The 21,982-nt window shown below is 35.8% G+C and overlaps 1 protein-coding gene across 9 annotated transcripts in view; it reads right to left on the reverse strand.

Moving 5' to 3' along the window:
- Window positions 1-16,993: 16,993 nt before the first annotated feature.
- LOC121298217 (forkhead box protein P1-like) overlaps window positions 16,994-21,982 on the reverse strand; it is a 157,453-nt gene continuing 152,464 nt past the window's right edge. For all 9 annotated transcript variants that reach the window (XM_041225196.1, XM_041225192.1, XM_041225189.1 and 6 more), the window contains one exon: window positions 16,994-17,331. In XM_041225196.1, the coding sequence (XP_041081130.1) occupies window positions 17,187-17,331 (145 nt within the window). In that variant the 3' untranslated portion in view covers window positions 16,994-17,186. The remainder of the gene's footprint in view (window positions 17,332-21,982) is intronic.

A 21,982-nucleotide genomic window follows, 5' to 3' on the forward strand; every position in this document is an offset into this window, starting at 1 on the left:
TTTTTTCAGATGTACAAAATAGTATATGATGTTATAAAATACTTGAAGCAATATTTGGATAGACATTTTAATAGTTGGTTTTAATTTTATTTTCAGCACTAACTGTTTCAAAAACATGTGAATTAATAGGTCAATTACACATGGATATTACCAAATATCACAGCTAGTAGTACTGGTCTATAATGAATGGCCTTGTTCAATTATACAGTAGTACGAAGAACAGTTAATGTGGTGTTTTAATGCATTCATTGTTTTGGATTCCATTCCAGAAATTACAGTGTACAAGTGTATGTTATGCATTTATAATTCTTTCAGTGTGGCTTTGCATAGCTCCAATCCTAATCAGTGCATTTACACTTTACAAAGATAAGATAATTGATTGCCAACCAACTGGGCCTCTAGGAGTCTTCACTTTTAATTGGGTCCTGTTTTTCTTCTTACAAATATTATTAGCCGATTCTTTTTCTGTGTGTGTTGTATATTTTTTGGCATGGTGTTATTGAAGATAATACAAGGTAAGGACAGCATAGTCTTCTTTTAATTGGCATCAGAAAGTAATGCTGTTATAACTTCTTAAGTCATGCTTTATGCACAGCTAGATGTTCACAATTGTAAAATTTACATTTTAATGAAATATTTGAATAAGTACTTAGAGTACAGTTTGCCAAGTCTCCCAGCTGTAAAACTAACATTTCATGTTTGTGTTTTGAAAGCCAGCATCAGGAAAATTAACATGCCAGTCATAAAGATTAAGTGTGCATCAGTGTAAAGCCACAGACAGTGTTTAACCAATGTTCAGGGCAGGTAAACACTGCCTAATGCATGTTTAAATGATAGCGTTTTGGAAAGGCTTATTTATAAAATGTTATTTTTTTAAATAATTTTAAATCTCAAATCCGGAGTATAAACAAACCTAGGGCTAACAATGATCTGTGTTGCAATTGCACACACAGGAGGTATTAAAATGTTCATTCAATAATATTGCTGTCGCAAGTTACAGGCTTTGCATTCCACTTTGGTTTTGTTGTTTTTAACAGGGCCAGGCTTACCTACAGTAAATCCTTAATCAGAATCGTTTTTATTTATGCTTTAAGAATGAAACTGTATAAACAGTACTGAGAATGTGTTTTCCTTTGTAGCTAGCTACTGGACACCTTAATGAATGATTACTGTCATCAATCATTTGTGTGATAGACACCTTTGCTGCCTCACTAGTGAAGCAAATGGGTCTATGTTGACTGCCTTTCTAATTAGACAGTGATTAAAAAGTCTTTAAAGTTTGTAGTCCCAATGGACCGTTGGTTATTATCCCTCTCAGCTGGCTTCTTTCTTTCTGTAAAAGGAAGCATCTACTTGGTGGCTTAAGTATTGACTGTCCTAGTTTATTGGTGTGCAGTGGATTTATTGTTTTCAGCAAGTATATCTCCTTTTGTATCCTACCTTGCTGATAAGGTTGTAAGAGAAGAACGGACAAATGCTCACAGTTCTCTACTTGTTTCATAAGGAGCGTTTTTTTTTATTGGTTTGTATCACACACTTATTTTCCTGTTGCTATATCAAAAAGGACAGAACATGAGCATATGCTTGTCTGGAGGGCTTCAAATGAAAAATACATATTTACATATTGCATATTTGCAGTTTCTAAAGGTACTATTTACATGACCTAGAAAGCAAACTGTACACCTTTTATTGGTACTAATATAATAAGTGATCAATTCAAATTCAGTTTAACTTTCTAGTAAACACATCTTGAATGTTCAGACAGCTGCAGTGACTGTCAAGCAAAGCACAGTGCTTCCAAAACTAACAGTTACTTAAAAAAGAAAAAGATTAAAATAAGTTTAAAATTAAAATTAAGATTAAAAAATGTTTTTTTTGTATTTACTCAACTGAACTAATTACTAATGGATTTACATAAGTGGTTTAATTCCTTAAACAGAACCACATTTCATAACTTTCACTTAATTGCTTGCACTCTTTGAAACTGATCTGTCACTTCACGAGGTGTGTATTAATTTATTGTTTGTGCAACAACAACAAAAAAGAAAACATTCAAGCGCTTGTGTTAGAAAAGAAAAAAAACGCTGCTATTGAGCAGCAGGTGGTAATTGAAACAAAACAAAGGCTCATTAGTAGAGCGTCTGGCAACTCGTGATACAAAATGAGCACACTACAAAACCCAAACACAAGAGCCCTGGAATAAAGTGGTCATCATCTAATTAACAGAACATGTTTTAATTACTGAGTAAACCATGCAGCGCAGTGTGTCAATTTAACTGATGTGCTAAGTGCCAGTTTACAATATCAGAAACAGACAAATAATTGGAATCTAATTACCACCAGGTCTATTGCACACCAGTGCCTCAAGCCCATCTTAATAAACAAGTTTTTACATCAAACCGTGAATAGCAAATACAGCCTGGCTGCTAATTGCTACACTGTGATGATATTGGGAATTTGCCAGCTTTGACTATTAAACTAAGCTCTTGTGTGGCTTGCAGTTTCTCTGCTACGCTTTAATTAGAATCAAATGAAGGGCAGAAATCGAGTTGTGTTACTGCAATTCAATATATGTAATCTTTTTATTTCATTTTTTGGCCTCCATAAAATAGATGGTTTAGTTATGGTAATAGGTTATCAGTTTGCAAATTAAGTAGGCATACACACTCACAAATTGCAAGATGAATAAATACAAATATTGCAGTAAATCTCTTTTTTCTCTTTGGGCAAGTTGTCTTTCTATTATGTCAGAAAGACTGGCTATAGTTATAAAATACAAAATGAAAATTATATATATTATTGATTGGCATAAATGGGGAAACTTGATGCTTTTAAATGCACTATGCAAATATATTCACTTAGTGGACAAAAAAAATGGAAACACCAGTGTAAAGTCACTTAATAGGGCGTTGAGCCACCACGTGCAGCCAGTACGGCCTGTATGCACCGTAGCATAGAGTCTACCAGCCTCTGGAATTCTGCAGGAGGGATGTGACACCGTTCTTCCATGAGAAAGTCAATCAGCTCACGCCTGGTTGATGGAGGTTAAAAACACTGTCTCAGGCATCGATTCAGAATATCCCATAAATGCTGGTGTTCAGAATTGGTGTCATGCTCATCAAATCACTAGGCAACCACACGTGCTCTGTGGGTGGGGGCACTCATCTGCCTTCACGGATATCACGATCCTGGAGTATGTGCTTCCGCCCACTATTGCCCTTTGCTGATGATATCTTTCCCTCGGAGTTCCATGCCGACATCGCCTTAGACACCGTTGCTTGTGAAACATCAACAAGTTGAGCTATCTTGGTTACAGAAGCTCCTGTAACAACCAATACAATACTGTGAAAACCTTTGAAGATTGGCCTGCCGGTTTACTGTCAGCACAGGACAGTGGTGCACATGCAAATCATAGGTTTGTTTACCCAGCTGTTCTGCTAGCTGCAATCCTGCCAACAGTCCAAGGCCGTCCAAAAGAATCCTCATATTTAATACTTCAACATATGTCCACTGACATGCTTCAGCTTTTTCACACTGCCTTGTGATATAGTGCAGCAGAATCTGGATATCCTCTAAGTTGGAGACTTTAGCATGGCATAGCGATAAATGTATTGACACGAACCAGTTTGTTACAGAATAATGACCAACATGTGTCATATGCAGTACAGTGCAGGCATTATCCAGGAAAAAATGTTGTTATACATTTGTGTTTGTTACATATAGATCTGTCTTGTAAACTGTTAATTATGCTCGTTATTTTGTGCAGTACACCAAGCTGTTGTTAAGTTATAGAAAATTGTTTATTAATGTGCATCTATAAAACAAACCGATTAGTAGTAAAGAACTGTTGTCAGGATAATTCTAACTTTGTCATATTGGTAAATTAACCGCAGTATTTAACCACATGTCTTTAGGGGTTTTTTTTTCTTGGCTTGCTTTTAATCACCTACATATGGTTAACAGTATTTCTGTGTGTGTTGATTATTGGGTTATGGCCTTGTCTTGGTTAAACAGTTACTGAGGCCTACGGTGTTCAGAGGTGCAAACTCTAGCACCAGGGCAAGTTCAATTATTTGTTTATTTATTTGTTTATTTGGTTTGTTGTTTGTTATTTGTATTCCTTAACAACCATAGATGATGATAATATTTCTCATTGGGTCTGGGCTACTCACATGACCCACTCACACTCATCCACATGACATCGGGTAGCGACCTGGGTAGAGCATAAAGGGGCTTTCCCCGAATAACCCAAACTTATTCCACAAAGTTAATAGCAACTATCAAAGTTACTGGGAAATGACCATTGGTAGATCATAGTAGTTATATTATCATCATCATCAATAATAATAATAATAATAAATAATAATAATAATAATAATAATAATATAATAATGAATTAGTACTTTAGCTGGCAGAAGCATGGCATAAACCATGTGTGTTGAAGAAATGATTAATTCATTTTAATTTTCTTCTGATTAACCAGTGGAGTCAATGCTGCTTGGAAATCCCTAAATACTGAACAACACCAGCTTGTATCCGTAATCCATTTTTAATGAACATGCTACACAATACTGTATTATTAGATTTCATATTATTTTATATCATCAGTCAGGGTTGCTCTAGTAGGCTGTGCACTGCAGGGTTTAGAATTAGCTGGTAAACACACACCCTGTTAATAACAATTCAAGACTGAGAAGACTATGCGCTGGTACTGGATGTGTTTTGGAGTTTTAATTTGCAGGTAACATTTATTCTTTGTTCATTGTTATTTTTTTTTTTTTTGTTCAATAAGCAATTCATTATTTTGCCAAACCTACTGTTAAGCACTTGGTTTTTGAACACACTCTCCACTACTGATGCAGAATAACTTTATTATTGCATTGTGGATCACAATCCCAATAACCTTTTTGTATTTTTACCTCACAGATTCTTGGGTTTGCCAGTGGCTCCACTAAATGAATAAGATGTGTGCGTGTGTACAGTCCGCACCAGCTAATCGGGAAACTGATGCTCAGGATTTCTGCTTAAACGGGAACTCTGGGAGACAGTTCTTCGCAATGCTATTTATGTCATTTCATTGTGATACATTATTTTCAAATGATGAAGAGAGATCGCTTTTCAGAGCAAGACAGGTTTGCGTAGCACAGTGCAGTGATTATACTATGACTTGTGTAAACCACGTTGAACTTTTGAGAGAAGGAGGAGTCTCTTATGGTTTCTCAGGCTGCTGTTGCAAAGAAAGTTGTCTTGTACACATCACAGATGCCTCATTTTGTGATAAGATGTGATTTCATTCTTTTTCATGTATTTAATTTTGTTTAGGAATACAAAAACACAATTTAAATGTTCAATGATATATTTAACATTTAGTCATAATGTGATGTGATTTGATTATTTTTCTTTTCATTTATAACAGAAAAGGGTGACTTTTAAGTCGTCCAAATGCCTCTCGTTTAATTGGGACAACCGTTTATTCTGGATATTTTCACTTCTCCTGAGGCGTCCTCATAAAGCAGTGGCGACGGGTCTGTTTGTATTAAACCCCTGATGATATTCCTTTGAGCTTGAACTGAAATCTGCAACTCAGTCAGACACCCTACTTGACTTCTGACAAGCTAGCTCTGTCGGACATTGTTTTTGTAAATTCGCCAGAAATATCAACCTTTATAACTCGCTGTGTACGTTTTCCTAGTTGTCAAATCCCCTTCGATCTCACCTCAAACACAGATTTGAAACAATGACAGACTTTTTGTATGGCTACTGATGTTAACCAATCTACTGCAAAGCTTGTATTACCCTGGCAACACATACTTGCAAGCTGCTTTTTTTTGGCTTATGGTGCATTTTTAACTCCTGTAAAAAAATTAATAATAAAAAAAAAACTTTGTAATTTGTATGGAATGCTTTGGTTGGCCTTTAACTTCTCAATGCTTTTAAATAAAAATATATATTCACTGTCTGCATGTTGTAAGTATCATCCCTATTGTTGCTTTTAGTTGTTTACTTGTCTGCAAGTATGTCAGTGTAGTACCCTACCAATACTAATCCTTGGGACCTTTGTGTATATTGATTTTAATGGTTAATTCTTTGTTAGGTGTATTCTTAAAGGTGTATTTGCTTTTATTGTTTTATGTTGTTTATTCTTAACTTGTGTTTTACAGGGCTGTTATGCAGTTATGTGGCTGGCTTAGGTGGTAGGGAATTAGACTCTGACTGGCAGGGTAGTTGGTTCAAGTCCTTCTTGATGTGCAAGTGTTAATTTCACATTTTTCAAAAATATTGTGTAATTTACCTTATAGCCCTATAAGGTTTGGCTTTGAATCCAGCTTGGGACTCCGATTCCTAGGTTAGTGGGTTCAAGCCCAGCGTGAGGGACATGTGTGTTTTCTTTCATGTTCAAAGATATTTCCATTTTTGATGGACTTTGTTTTACAAAACTTGACAAGGTGTCAGTGGTCTTCAGCATTATATTATTATAAAGAGGTGGATATAATATATGCAATAGTGGACTCTTGCATGGAGCCAAGTGGTGCAGTGTGATTATTTGTTAGCATACTGTGCTGTTCCACCTTGGAGGACTGGATTCAATTCTAGGTGACTCCTTTTATTTTCCAAGACTTGGATAATGTCCTATATAGACAATGCAAAAGCCAGCTCTTACATGGAAGTGAGGTGGCACAGTGGTTTAGCTTGCTAGTATGCTGTACTGTTCCATCTTGGTGGACCAGGGTTCAAATCCCACTCACCCCTTCCTTTATTTTCAAATATTTGGTTAATTTACCTTAATAGTCATTGTAAAACACCTATCCCCTGTGGGAGCTGGTGGTGTAGTGGGCTAACCTCACAGTTGTCTCTCCCTGAAGATGATGGTTCAAATCCAGCTCCTGGAGGTCAGCTCCTGAGGTACGTAATAATGTTGATTGTAACTAATGGTGTTGGTTGTGTTTCCACAGATGGAAGAGGAGAAGTCCTTCCCTGTGGAGGGATGAAGAGGGGGGGGGTCTGGCCCCCCCCAGCAGGGAGGAGAATAGTAAGTTGGGGTGCTGTTGCTGCTACCAACCAACATTTGGTTTCTTTTAGCATGAGTTAACATCTTTAACTACAAAGGTGTTTTTATGTTATTAATTTTTTTTTGTTTAAAAACAATAAACAGTTTGTCATGGGCAGCAACACCCCAACCTACTATTCTCCTCCCTGCTGGGGGGGCCAGACCCCCCCCTCTTCATCCCTCCACAGGGAAGGACTTCTCCTCTTCCATCTGTGGAAACACAACCAACACCATTAGTTACAATCAACATTATTACATACCTCAGGAACTGACCTCCAGGAGCTGGATTTGAACCATCATCTTCAGGGAGAGAAGGCCATGGGGTTAGCCCACTGCACCACCAGCTCCCACAATAAATGTGTGTTTCACAATGACTTTTAAGGTAAATTAACCAAATATTTGAAAATAAAGGAAGGGGTGAGTGGGATATGAACCCTGGTCCACCAAGATGGAACAGTACAGCATACTAGCAAGTTTGAACCCAGTCCTTCATGGATAACAGCATAGCATACTAGTGAATTAGCCCATTGTGCCACCTCACTTCCATGGAAGAACTTTTCTTTCATTGTCAGTAACACAATTTTATAATTCAGTAACATGCTGCACTGTTCATGGAGTCCTGGGTACAATTAATTTGTTAATTCAGTGAGAAACACAACTTTCCTGGTGGTGCAGTGAGCTAATCACATGGCTTTCGTTTCATAAAGACAGTGGTTCAAATCTGCTTTCTGCGGTAAATTAAGACGTTTTTTTGTAACTAATGGTGTTGGTTGTGTTTCCACAGAGAAAGAGAAGACCTACCGGCTGGGGGGCGTTGCTGCCTGAGGAAAGATAAAAACTTTTGTTCTTATTATGTGCATTCTAATAGTTCTTCATTTTATTATTTAGCATCCTTCAATAATAGGGTTAAAAATGTTAAACAATAAAATGCACATAGTAAAACTGTAGAAAAAAAGGACCAGCATAGTATGCACCACCTGTGTCTTTGTGAGAGTTTAACTTTGTATAGGAGATGAACTTCCCTTTTCAGAGAGTGGATCATATTCACAATTACTTTTGCACATCTGCAGATATAAATTAGTACTGTTAAATTAGTTTTACTTGTTCACGTAACCAGAAAAGAAAAATACAGGCTCGTCAGAATGAGAATCCGCGGGACAGAATTTTCTTCGTAACTCATTGTGTAAATTGTCTTCACCGTGTCAATCTTTTGTGCTTGTCAACATCGGAATTTTTTTTGTTTAGAAGCACGTGACATGTACGTTGTCTTTAACCCTTTCAAGGCCGAGCCCAAATATTACGGGCCCCGGAATATTTACCTCAGGGTCAAGACCGAATATTTGGAGTGAAAACAGAGAGAGCTCATTTTATAAAATGGAATTTGATAAGCGATTTCACAAGATAGTTGCACAGGCTGCAATGTAGTTAGTTTTGGAGAATGGAAATAGTTGTGATTACTCCAGTGGGGTCAAGGGTCCTGATTTAGAGGATGAAGAGCTTCTGGCTCTTATTTTCGCTGTAAACATGGAAGGTAAGATGATTTATTATTTGATTTTGTTTGTTCTTGCTCACATATCTCGTACTAATATGCCATGAAATATTACATTAGTAATATATTTAGGACGTGTTATTTATTGTGTTTGCCAGTTTCAAGAGTAACCTTTATTCAGCAGAAAAAAGAAACAAAGACTTCCTCAGTGCTGGACATAAATAATACAGACAAGGAAAAGAAGAAGAGAGCAGTGAATTGGGTTCAGAGGCTTGATAGAAACATACACCAATGCTACATTTCAGTGTACTGGTGTCCAATTTAAAATAATTTACATCCAGGTTACAAAAATGCATCAACATAAGTAACCCAAGACCAGTACAGATTTACAGTTTGTCTCTTCAGTTTTATAGCACCTGAGTCCTGAAAAAGATTGATGGTATTTAATGAAGCATGGTATTTTTGTATTAATGGCCAATTTACATGAAATACTTTCATAAAAGGAAAAGGGAATGCAAAGTCTGACCAGTTAATTAGGAAATGTTAAGATATTTCGGATGTGGGTAACCTAGGCAACAATTGCAGTTATAAGCTTAGATAGAGATAGATAGATAGATAATTTTTTAAAAGAACTTTATTAACAAATATTATTCACTATTAAACAATGCACATTGCAGAAAATACACTTATCAGAATCCCTTTGTTGAATAATTGTAAGGAATTAGTTAGTGGTCATAACGGTGTGCAATACTCTCCATTGTAAGTCTCCTACTCTCTTCTGCAGTGGTGGCTTATAAAGAGCCCTTCAGGCTGGAACAATGACCTTGTCTACATTGAATTTTTCATGGCAACATGTGTCTGGAAGTTCCTTAATGTTTTGAAGTCTTTTATTTTCACATCCAGTCTCTCCAGTTCTTTCTTATCGATTTCACTGAAGTGTATTCTATAGCAGTCCCTAAACTGTAAAAGCTTCCCTGGGCTGTCCTGGCTCTGCTCTACAGCTGGTCTGATCTGTACTCAAACCCTCAGGGCTCTAACTCTAGGCTGACAGGACCTGTAAAGAACTCCTTCAGTACAGCCAGACCCTCTTCTCACAGGGCAGCACGCAGCTGCATTAAAAACACATGAATTGCACGGTCACCCCCAACCTCACCCCGAACTGATCTGACAGGAACTCAAGGCTTTTCCAAACTCACCTGTCCAAATGTAAGAGATAGGCCATCTTAAGGACTCCTCTAGACATTACTTTTTTTTTTTTTTTTTAAGTATCAGAGTCTAAAATTGGACAGGTTAGAACCTGATTATAAACCAATGGTTCCTCCAATAACCAATAGTTCCACTTTGCTCATATCTCGCTGAACCCTAAACAACCTCCATGCAATCAGCATCTCCTTATAAAACCCAGGTAGAACAGACAGGTTGAGCTTTTCAGTATTTATTAGATAGATAAATAGATTTTTTCCTTTAGGCATTCCAGTGCATTTTTATATGATCCAACACTTGGATTTCAATTAAGTCAGTAATTTAGTGAAAAAACTAATTTCGAGAGATTAAAAGATTCAATTTAGCAAGAATGTTACTCAACTGTAAACTCCCCCCCTCCCCAAAAAACCCAAAAAACCCCAATAATCTCATGCTAACATAGTAACCCTTTGAGTGCTGTATTGCTATAACACAATGTTTAAAAAATACTGGAACAGTTTTCCTTGGATTATGTCCTGGATTTCTAGTTTAATCAGTATCTTTAAATAACATGGTTTCCAAGTCAACTCTTTAAATAAGTACATTAAGTCTACTTATGAGGCTGTAATATTCAAAGGATGGGATAATAAGGGTGAAATGCAGGACCCTAGATACTTGGTAACACCTTAACTGCGCAGCTGAAATATTGCCCACAGAAAGACGTGTCGTATGATTGTATACTGTTTCTACTAAATCTTGTCTTTTCATGGCTTTAATTAATAATATACCCACTGACATTTATGTATTGGAGCAATACGCTAAGCGGGAAACAATTTATGTCACCTAAAGCTTTTTAACAAATCGATGCAACTATTTGTAATTGCTTGTTTCACAAGATTAAAAGGGCTCAGGCTTGATCTTTGTATCCTGTTTTGTGGCCAACATGACTTGTGCTTCCATCATAAAAATGAAGCCCTGGTGATCAGCATTAATTTCCATCAAGAAATCCATATCGCTAATATTTCTGGAATTTTAATGCAGTTACAATTTATAGCTGATCAAACGCAGTTACCTAAATTGCTGTTAACAGTAGACAGTTTAACTGTCTCTTTTTAATTATGACATAATTTAATACTTAAGTACAGGCACTTGTGTTGGTCATCTTCATGGGAAGATCAGCAATAAGCCTGATGACGAATCATTTTGGCTCTTTCTACAGAAATTTCCTTGATCTGACAAGTGATAAAAATGTCAAGTAAATAATAGCTATCAGCACTGATCAGATTAACCTTCTTGATACTGCTGCGCACAACATGTTTCACTGGTTATATGCCTGAAGCTAATACAATAAAGCCAACAAAAATATGAAATAGAGGATACTTTACAAACATCCATAGAGTACTGTAGTTATTCCATGGATGATAAAGTCAAATAACTCACGAATGTTCCCATGGGCGAAATAACCATGGCACTCTATGAACGTTCATGGAGTATTCTGTTTGTAGAACATAGATGGTAATGGAAAAGAGAGTATTTTTTTAAAACCTAAATTAAACAACTGAATTCAGACAATTACTTTCGTTGGATTTGAATGAATGCAATAAGAAATGATTAACAATATTAGAAACAGTTAGTGTATCCAGATCATGCACTCTTTCATTGAATTGAGGAATGGCTGGTGGAGTCTCTCAATCCATAACATCCATCCCCAATTTGCTGATACAGAACAAATAGTCTCCCAACTATGGAAAAATTCCAGGGACCCAAGAGAGAGATGGAAGAGAGATACAATGTATTACCACTAATCATCTGTAAGTAATACAATTCATTATCTAGCAATATTTGTCTGTACTATTGTATTTCTGTAATTGCACTATCATGTTTTTACACATTTATTAGTTAAAAAACAACATATATATATATATATATATATATATATATATAGATATATATATATATATATATATATATAGCTTAAAAAGAAGTAATACAGATGAGCTCAATTCTCTGGGTTTATACTTTTTTTTTTTAATGGCTAGGACTGAAATCTTTAGAGAATCTCACTGGCTATATTGGACTAATATACACTGCCTTGGATTACAAGTAAATTAAATCATTATAAAACTTGGAAGATTACAAAATTCTAAAATAAAAATAAATGAACTTACATGGACTACAGCCTGTTGCATTGCAGCAAAATGGATAAAGCCTATGACACAACATTCGCAAGTGTCAAGAGGCGTGTTCTTTTAATTTTGCTCATTCAGAATAATTCACACATTTTCCTCACTATGTACATCTGTTCATTATATATGTCTCAAAACTGCTTCCGCTGCTTGCCCTAAGGACTGACATGCTTTGTAGCCAGTAAGATGCTTGACCACAAGGACAAGTACAAGATTTCCTGGAAAGCAAGACAAGCAAACTAAGAATTTTCTTCAATAGTATCAGATGTCATAAGCATTCCAATTATTGTTCTTTAAACATTTTAATAACATCTTCATCCTCCCCCGGGAGTGGGGAAAACTGTTACAGGTACACTGCTTTCGGATTTTATAACATAAGGTGTGAAGCCACGATAAAAGCTATTTAAAACTTGGTTGAATTTTACCAAAATTCTAAAATAAAAATAAATGTTGAATGTTTTAAATGGATAACGCACTATGACACACTACGAAAGTGTCATAGAGGCTCTGTGTTCTTCTAACTTTTTGTCTCATTCACGAATAATGCCACACGATGTTACTCATTAAGTCTTATAAGGCGTTCCTCTTGAAAAGAGGGCAGTGATACAGTAAGACAACAAGTCATATATACAGGGTAGTGTTAGGACGAAGGGTGGCGGAGGACTTTGGACGAACGGGATTGGTATCCTGACTGTACGAAACATAGGGCATCATACGAACTGGTGTTCCTGTTCATGTTTCTCTAAAGGGACCTCGTCGTTCTGGTCGTCTGAATTCTTGAAAAGAAGTCATCAGATAGTCTACAGTAATTTTTCGAAGCGTTAATAACAAGAACTTTTGTAAAATTTATTGAGAAGTTAACGGAACCCCGGTTGCTCCGGGCGGAGCCGTCCGGGAAAATGAGGTACAATTATTCATGCAATTATTTTTTTTAAATTAGGCCAATAACTTGTTATAAAACACAAATCTATCCACTTTTGTGTGTTTAAAAAAATGACAAAAAAATCACAGCTTCTGCAAACAATGTGAACAACCAGCATTTTATTGCATTTGAGAATGCTTTAATCAGTAATCAGTACTGACTGTACAACAGTTTTTTATTGTCTGCATCAACAGACATGGAATGATGGTATGATATTACAAACAGATGTAAGGAATGAGTTTCATTTATGCCTTCAGAGACATCTCCAACCTGGCAGAGCGAACCTGTGCAGCACCACGTTAACTCCAGTTCTTTGACTGTACCTTTTTCCTTAAGCAAGGAGTTGCAGAACATGTTTAGTGAGCATAATCCACAATCTGACTGCAATGGAAATGTGTGGCTATAATGCCACTGTTATTATTTATTTAAATAGCTGACATCGAAAATGATGTCAACTGCAACAGTTTGTATTATGAGTAATCAAAAAGGAGTAAACATTATTACCATATTGACCTTTAGAGACAGGTGTCAGCTAGTCACTTGACATTAACCTATGTGCTCATTGTTCCACCCGCTACGCTTGACTTTACCTACTCTAATAATCAGATAATTCAACAGCTTTAATGGTCCATTTTTATTTCATCAAAGAAGGCCGTGACTCTCATTCCAGACAGCAATTTTGTCTGATACATGGTATTTCCTTTATGCTAATGTATGCTTTTCTTTGAAAAAAAAGCAAAGTAACAAATATTCTTTACATCTTGGCACCTTGTAAAGTTATTTACAAAATTTCTTAGATTGACACTCCCCTTTATTATTGACGAACACGTGACTTTTTTTTTTTACATTTTTTTAAAATTATTTTTTATTTATTTATTTAAGTGTGATCCAAGAATAATTCATGCAAAATATTTCCTTGAAGATGAGAAAACTTTAAAATGTCCCTCTTTGCAGTAGTTTGAACCTTTTAAAGACAGCCACAAAAGGCAGTGGTTGGACCATCATAAGGCGGGAACTATCAAAACAGCTGAACACAAACAGAAATTCTGTACAAAATGCCTCGGTCAATGATAACAGAGAAAAGACTGTTCTCTATGTTACAGTTTTAAAGCAAAAAGTAAGGGATCCCTCCCACCCTCCAACCCCCAATTGTCAGCAAATCTCAATTTCATTTAAAGCAAGGATTACTAATTCAATTACAAGTGCAGCACATTCTGCTATTCCAATACATACAGTAGTTTTTTCATAGCTATTTTAATAAAGTTAATACAAGGCAGTTGCATTAAAGCAAACGTGTTTAACCGAACACTGAGCATTGGAAGGAACAATAAAAGAAACCAAAAAGACAAAGGCTTGCACTGACATGGGGATATATGTACAACAGAAGAAAGCCCACCCATCTGGAGCCTCTGTATATCCAAAGAGATAGTAGTTGGGGGGGGGGGGGGGGGGGGGGGGGTGGACACCCAAACACAAAAATTGTATGTTTTCTTCATGAAAGGCCTGAGGTTTAAATTGGTTTTACTGAAAGGTTGTGAGCCCCTTGAAACAGGCAAGCTCTAATTTTTTGCTAAAGTCTTTTGACTAAGCATGCAAGACATACAACTAAGTGCAACTGTGTGAAATGTTTTTTTATTTAATCATTCCCTAAAGGTTTGAACTGAGGTATGTGTACTAACAGTTTTCTCATGCTGTTATCTTTAGTCATGTCTAGCTACACATGCTGAGAATGTACTAATCTAAACTAGCTTTTCCCCTCCCTTTAAAATGCAGAGCTAACCAGCAAACCACTCAGTTTGGATGTGCACAGATCCCACGATCCCATTTGGCCACGTCAAGAAGCTGCCTTGATACAATTTTAAATACATTTTTACAAGACCACAGGTTGCTATTTTTATTGAAAGCATGATACAGCTTAAAAATAACTGCCACAGAAGTACCTTGTACCAAGCTTATGAGTTAACAGGAGTGTTTTTATAATTAAAAAAATAATAATGTTGACAGAAACTAAAAACAATCACATAACTGTGCCAAGGCAAACAAAAAATAAAAGAAATAATCCTGGCACACTGAAGGACACTGGACTTCCAACAGAAGGTGCATACAATCTTAAAAAATTTAGAACATAAAATAACCTTTAAAAAAAACCACTGCATGGTTCACTTAATTTGTATAATCGCTTGCGCTGATCGTTGTCAATCACAGCGTCTTAACATTACCCTTGATGTACAGTTACCTTTTCAAGATGGAATGCTCCCTATATTTCTTGGACCACTGATTTTGTTCCCTTAGTTTGCTCTGTGTTTCACTGCTTTTTAGTATGGTGTCCAATTTGGTCACTGCAAGGACAGCATGTGGCTACTCAGTAAGCAACACCTTTGGTTTAAATCATCTACCAATAATAAATCTGAAGATACAAGGAGCTTTTATCACCAATAGCTAGATATAGCTTTAAATTAGCCTATTTCCCCTCTCTAAATCCCCTCTATCCCTCTCTACCTCCACTGACAAAAATAAGAGGATATTTGGCCTTATGTGATAAAGAATTAAACAGAGAACATATTTGACTTAACAGTTCATCTTTGGTAATTACAGAACAAAAAATATTAAGCAAAAAAAAAAAAAAACTGAAAGCTTATTAACCTAATTAAAACCAGACTTCCTAAATAAATTCAACTGTGGTTGGTTGCAGTGTTTTTAAGTGATCTGAGACAGACTTGTACAAACCTTTGATTCCAGTTCTGTATTCTCTAGTTGCACCAAACTTGCAAAACAGTCTCCAGCCACACATCATGCTCTGCTCCCACTGCTAAAGTTTTGATGCTGGCTGGCATACAGCAGTAGAACACAAACTGGAATCATAACCCCCAGCACAGTTTGCAAATTAAAAATTACACCAATGCTTTGACATTGCTGGATTTAGCTACCATTATCCCCTCAACATGACAAGTCTGTTCTATTTAAACAGATTTGTCGCCAAAGCAGTTCTGAACCAGGCTGCAATGAAATGCTGAACCTGTGATATAGTAATCAAAGATGAGACCATTTCTCTTGCTTACATGTTCAATTGTGGGCTTAATGTATGTATATTTTCTGTTTATAACTATTACTTGCCAAGGGTATGATTCGGAAGTCTATTAATAAATGTTTTATTATTAAGGTATCTATATTACTCTGTACAAAAAAAAAAAAAAAAAAAAAAAAGTTTGCTTGGGTCAAACACTTCTACAATGTTCAGTGATTCTGTTGCAGATAAGTCTTTCACTGCTGTGCAGACCAAATCTATTCAATTTTCTGGTAAGATTTCTCTGTCATTCATTCTCATTTTGTTTTTGTTTGTTTACAATACTTCGTCAATTCGTTAGGCATAACCTTCATTATGAGTAGTGCATTACTGCTGGACTTCACAATTTTGGGGGTGGACTACATTTTGGCAACAGGCAGGATTACTTAACGCCTGTGTTGAAAACAAAAAAAAAAAACTAAAAAACTAAAAAACATGGTGACATAAGATTGCATTTTGAAGCATATTATGGAATAAATGACAGAAAAATATTACTAGGTGTTTGACACTGCTTCATATACAAAAAAAAAATATTAATAAAATAAAAAATAAACATTCATTATTATCATCATCAAGTGCTGACCATCTGAAGCCTCTAAGGGGCCAAAGTTCCAAGTTTGAGGAGGCTGGTCAGAGTTTAAAAATGTGTAGTAGAAGACGACAAAGCAAAAAAACAATACATTAAAAAGAATTATAGCTTTTTCCCCCCATATAAGACCCTCCTCAACCTTAATGGAAGCAACAAAAAAAAAAAAAAGTGGATTAAAGGCAGTGATAATCAACTTAACCCACACACAGCACTGTGCAAATCAAATGTCCATCAAAATCTCTTACGTTTCTGGGCACAGTTCAACCTGCAGTGTGAAAAGTACATGCTCAGTTCAATGTGGCTTTGTTATCCATATTCGCAGGATTGCAGTCCGTTGTCCGCTGCAGTGTATATGTGGACAGCATGAACTGTCCAGTAACACAGCACTGATCTTGATTTCAAGAGGAAAAGTCCCAAGTACCAAACAAGTCCATTCAATACATATCGAGTAGAAATTCCTTTTTTTTTTTTTTTCTTTTTTCTTTTTTTTTTTATAAACAAAAAAAAGTATAAATAAATAAAAAATACTCCCAAATGGGATATTTTATTTATTTAATGGCACTAAGTCAATTAAAACATTTTATAACTGTCAAAATGGACTGAAAATCCTTCAGACCTTTTTTTTTTGTTTGTTTTTGGAGAGATTTTACAGCTCATTTTGATTAGTTCTTTCAATCTTCATTCTCAGGATTACAACGACAGGAGCTTATTGCATGTCTTCATTCCCAGGGTCATCTTCATAATCTCTGTCGTGGTCAAAATCTGGACTGTGGTTGGCTGTTGTCACAAGGGACAAAGGACCATCATGATCTTCTGGATCCAGTGGTTCCTCTTTAACATTGATATGATGCCTACAAAAATAAATAGAGATCAGTCATATTTAAAATCACCTTACTTTGAAAAAACATAATAGGTACTTTATCATCCCGCCACGCGTTACCCTGTCAAAATACCAATTTACACACGGAAAAAATACTTGATCATAAAATATTTTATGAACTAGTATATTATATTTTTGTATATATAATATTATATTTATATATATATATAATTCAGTATATTTATATCTATATATATATATATATATATATATATATATATAGTACTTGTAATATCATGTAATTGAAAAGTGTGTTAACTTTGCAAGCTCCATACAGCGTTCGTTATGTCGACGAAATAGAAGTGATAATCTCTTCTTTAGACATTTTATTTATTATTTATTATTTAGGTCAGATAACAGGTCTCAATCGCGACAGGATTTTTGTTTTCTAGACAGCAGACAGTAAAGGATATTACTTTAACATTGATAAATGAGTAAGATTAACAATAAGAAAAAATGAAATAGACGACACTAAGCAAGCAGGCTGTCTGGCACCTGGCGGTGGCTGATCATTGCTCCCTGTGTGTTCTGCTTTATTATACTTAACATTCAGAACCTGTGAGCTGAGTCTCCAGAGGACAACCCCAAGTGAGGTTCTATCATTAATCAACTTCAAGCAAACACAGCGATGAGACACCATGATACATGTTTTAAACTCCAAATTAATGCATATTTTTACAAAGTGTCAATAAGGGAAGAAAAGCCCTGCCAGACAACACAAGCAGAGAGGAAAAAGGCCTGCTCAACACAAGAGTATGATAAGAAACCAGAGTCCTTCTGAGAATAATAACGATGTCAGTTGTAAACAAGGCAAAACATGAACCTCAGTCCACAGACTGGGCAAAGGATGCACTAAAGAGATGCGATCTGCCAAATTTCTCATTATGGAAACAACACATGAAGAATCCACAGGGGAATGTGGGCTGAATGCAGGGAAGAAAAAAAAATACTTTGGTAACATTTGAAAAATGCATCCTGTAAATCAGAATTACAACTAACTCCTTGCAAAAGCATTTTTATATGATGAGTTTTGGCAGTGTAACACCTGTGAGAGAGGTTTTTGAAGTTCCTTTCTACAGCAAATTTATGGAACCACAGCTAAAATTTACTATAAGTGACTGAAAAGAATACCCGACGGCTTTTTAAAAAAGTTTTTCATATGTGAATTAATAAAGACACCTCCACCCAAAGTATCTACTGCTGCCATGCCTACGAGATAAGAAATAAAAGGACTACTGCAAACTTATGTCAGTAATTTCTAATGCTACTGGTAGGAATCGATAGTGCTTGCTAAAGGTGTATCAATTACAGCCATATTCATACCCAGAGTATTTCTACAATGGCTGCTGCATTGTTACCCTGCCAGTGTGCCTTAACCCTGCCCTGGAGGCATCGCCCCCTATGGGACATAAAGACAGTTTCATCTCACAAACAAATAATGCAGTGCATCTTATCTAATATGTATTACCATCACTTCGTAGAGCTCACATTTTCCTAAATGAAAGATGCAAATTTTATGTTAAACATGCATTTTAATTTTAATGGTATTTTTTCATAGCACTTATAAACAAAGGTGAAAAAACAAACAAATGCCTTGCAATCTTTTTCATGCTGCACTTTCCGTTGAAGGAACGTAACCGACACAGGTGAGTTGCTTCTCGTCATAACGTTTATTTTTTTAGAGGACTCTTCCATTATCTTTAAAATATACAAGAAAAACAAAAATAAAAAAATAAAGAAAGGAAAGTTCTTCTCATGGGATAGACAATTGCAAACCTTGAATAGCACTGACCAACACTTATTAAGATTACTATGTTGTATTTCACAAATAAAAAGAGATTAGCCATTATTTTGGTTTTTGGCAATAAAAGTAATTACACAAACAACTTTGCCTCAGGTCTGGACCATTTGCTGAAGGGGGGCACATAATATTATATTAGCTTATGCTGACAGACATTGTGCTTATAATTACAATTGCAGCTACCTGCTGTTATCAGAGGACAAACGCTGGCTAGCATCCTATATTACTAATCTGAATGGTTGAAACTGGTTCACTAATATTACTAACATTTTAGAATTAATTATACTGCACAACGTCTGCACACCCTGTTGAGCGTTATTGCTTAATACAATATTGGCACAGTCATACATTTATAAATGTCATCCCTTAATGTACTAAAGAACTCTGCTTGTTTTTTTTTTTTTTTATCACTGATTTTAAGGGGTTAAGCATAAACATTTGCTTTCAACTGAGGATTTCCTTTCATTTACACTTGAATAACGTGCCTCCCTCCCCTCACTTTGAGAAGAAAGGAAGTTTTAATAAACTTTGCTGTTGATGAAGGTATTATGCTTCAGTGATGCACACAGCATGAAGTGGTTTGCTTTATGGCTCTCTTCAGACCATATCAGGATGAAAGTACAATGTCTACCACTAACTTAGAATTATGCAAACTGCAAGTGTACTGTAAACAAAACTCTGGTCTTTCACGTTCTATATGGAAAACTTGAATGACATTTAGTTATAGAATAATTTATTTCATTTTTACTACGCAAATATGAAAAATAAAATGCAACAGACACAACAATGTTGAACCTGACACCTTTCACCATGCCATGCTTTTTTTAAAGAAAGATTAGAGACGTTTTAAATGTTTTTCAAGCTGGAAATAAAATACGCAAATACAGGACAACTGTTACCATTGTACCCGCTATCTATTTAAACAAATTAACTCAGATTACCATCTCAGGAACGTATTCAAATGATCCAATTCCAGGTCTAGGTATATACGTTGTGCATTAAGTATTACTACAGTAAGAACGGAAACACTTTTTTTGTTTAGATGTCATACAGTTGTACACCTGTAAATAACATAATTACACCGTACACTGTACACTGTAGTTGGACTGGCTTAATCAAGGACTTGTATGCAGTTAAATGATTTTTGGAAAGTGGATAATACAAGTTCTACTTTTAATTTATAATTCACAACACAATTTTGCATTGGCAAACTATATACTGTAGTTTACTGTATAGTTTAGCTGAATACAAACTATGTGTCAGCGACGTATTAAACTGGTAGGGAGAATCACCTAATCTGGACACCACCCTTGAGGAGTTTACCAGCAATGTTGAATACAATTCAGAAGTACAGCCAAGCATTTGTTTGTTGTGTTTCATACACTTTAAAGGCTGCATCACCCCATAAAATAGAAAGAGTGCCTTTGGGCCAGCACACCCATCCTGCCTTACCCTTTCCTGTTCTGAAGCACTGCCCTGAGCTCTATCCACGTGCACCTAGGATGGTACATTTCTATGCATCACCACTGTGTTTTTAGGCACTTGCTATTCTGCTTTTGCTATTGTTCTAATTATTTTGCCTTGAGATTTATTTATTTTTTACTGAAAACAAATCACCCAGCTTTTCCTTTGCGCTGACATTAACATCTGGAAAGGATGCTGTCTTCAGCATATTATTTCAGGCTTCTACCAGCTGAACAAGTTGGTCTGTACAAGAAGTGCACAGGGAACTGTGGTTTCATATGTATCTAACCACAGTTTGAATAATATCCAAAAAGCGATGTCATACAGTTAATTAAAACAGGAGATTTCCCATCATGTGTACATGTGCTTCTATGCTTATATAAGTATTCATATATATATATAGATATATATATATCATCTCTATATATATAGATATATATATTCCTATATATAATATATATATATATATATATATATATATATAATTTTTAAAAATAGTCAAAAAATGGCCCACTCATGGTGAGTATACCACGTTATGGTCCTACAGGATATATTGAGACTGGCCCTCGGCTTATAGTAGTAAAGCCGGCCACATTATTCTGTATGGCTTCATTATTCTGTATGGCTTCATTTGGAATCCAGCCAGTAGGTGAAGTTTCCTTTGCTAAGAAGACGACTGACTTCTCAATTTACCAAATCATTCCAATTACTTTTGTTTTCAGTATTTGTACTGAACTTGTGTATTTTAATGCAAATGTCACCTCCGAAAATATGGTCTGTTTAAGTACATGGCATGCACAGTCAGTTTCTGTACGAAATACATTAGAGCTGCTTGTTAATCATACTTAAGCATTAGGCCAGACAGAGGTTTAGTTTCTTAAAGAATGTCATAACACAGTCTCAATACAATTAAATAAGCATTTATCTAGATATACAGTGGCTTGCGAAAGTATTGACCCCCCTTGACATTTTTCCTATTTTGTTGCCTTACAACCTGGAATTAAAATGGATTTTTATTTGGAGTTCATGTAATGGACATTCACAAAATAGTCCAAATTGGTGAAGTGAAATGAAAAAAATAACTTGTTTCAAAAAATTCTAAAAAATAAATAACGGAAAAGTGGTGCGTGCATATGTATTCACCCCCTTTGCTATTAAGCCTCTAAATAAGATCTGGTGCAACCAATTACCTTCAGAAGTCACATAATTAGTTAAATAAAGTCCACCTGTGTGCAATCTAAGTGTCACATGATCTGTCACATGATCTCAGTATATATACACCTGTTCTGAAAGGCCTCAGAGTCTGCAACACCACTAAGCAAGTGGCACCACCAAGCAAGCGGCACCATGAAGACCA

This window comes from Polyodon spathula, chromosome 23, assembly GCF_017654505.1.
Source record: "Polyodon spathula isolate WHYD16114869_AA chromosome 23, ASM1765450v1, whole genome shotgun sequence".
In the NCBI taxonomy this organism is placed as follows: Eukaryota; Metazoa; Chordata; class Actinopteri; order Acipenseriformes; family Polyodontidae; genus Polyodon; species Polyodon spathula.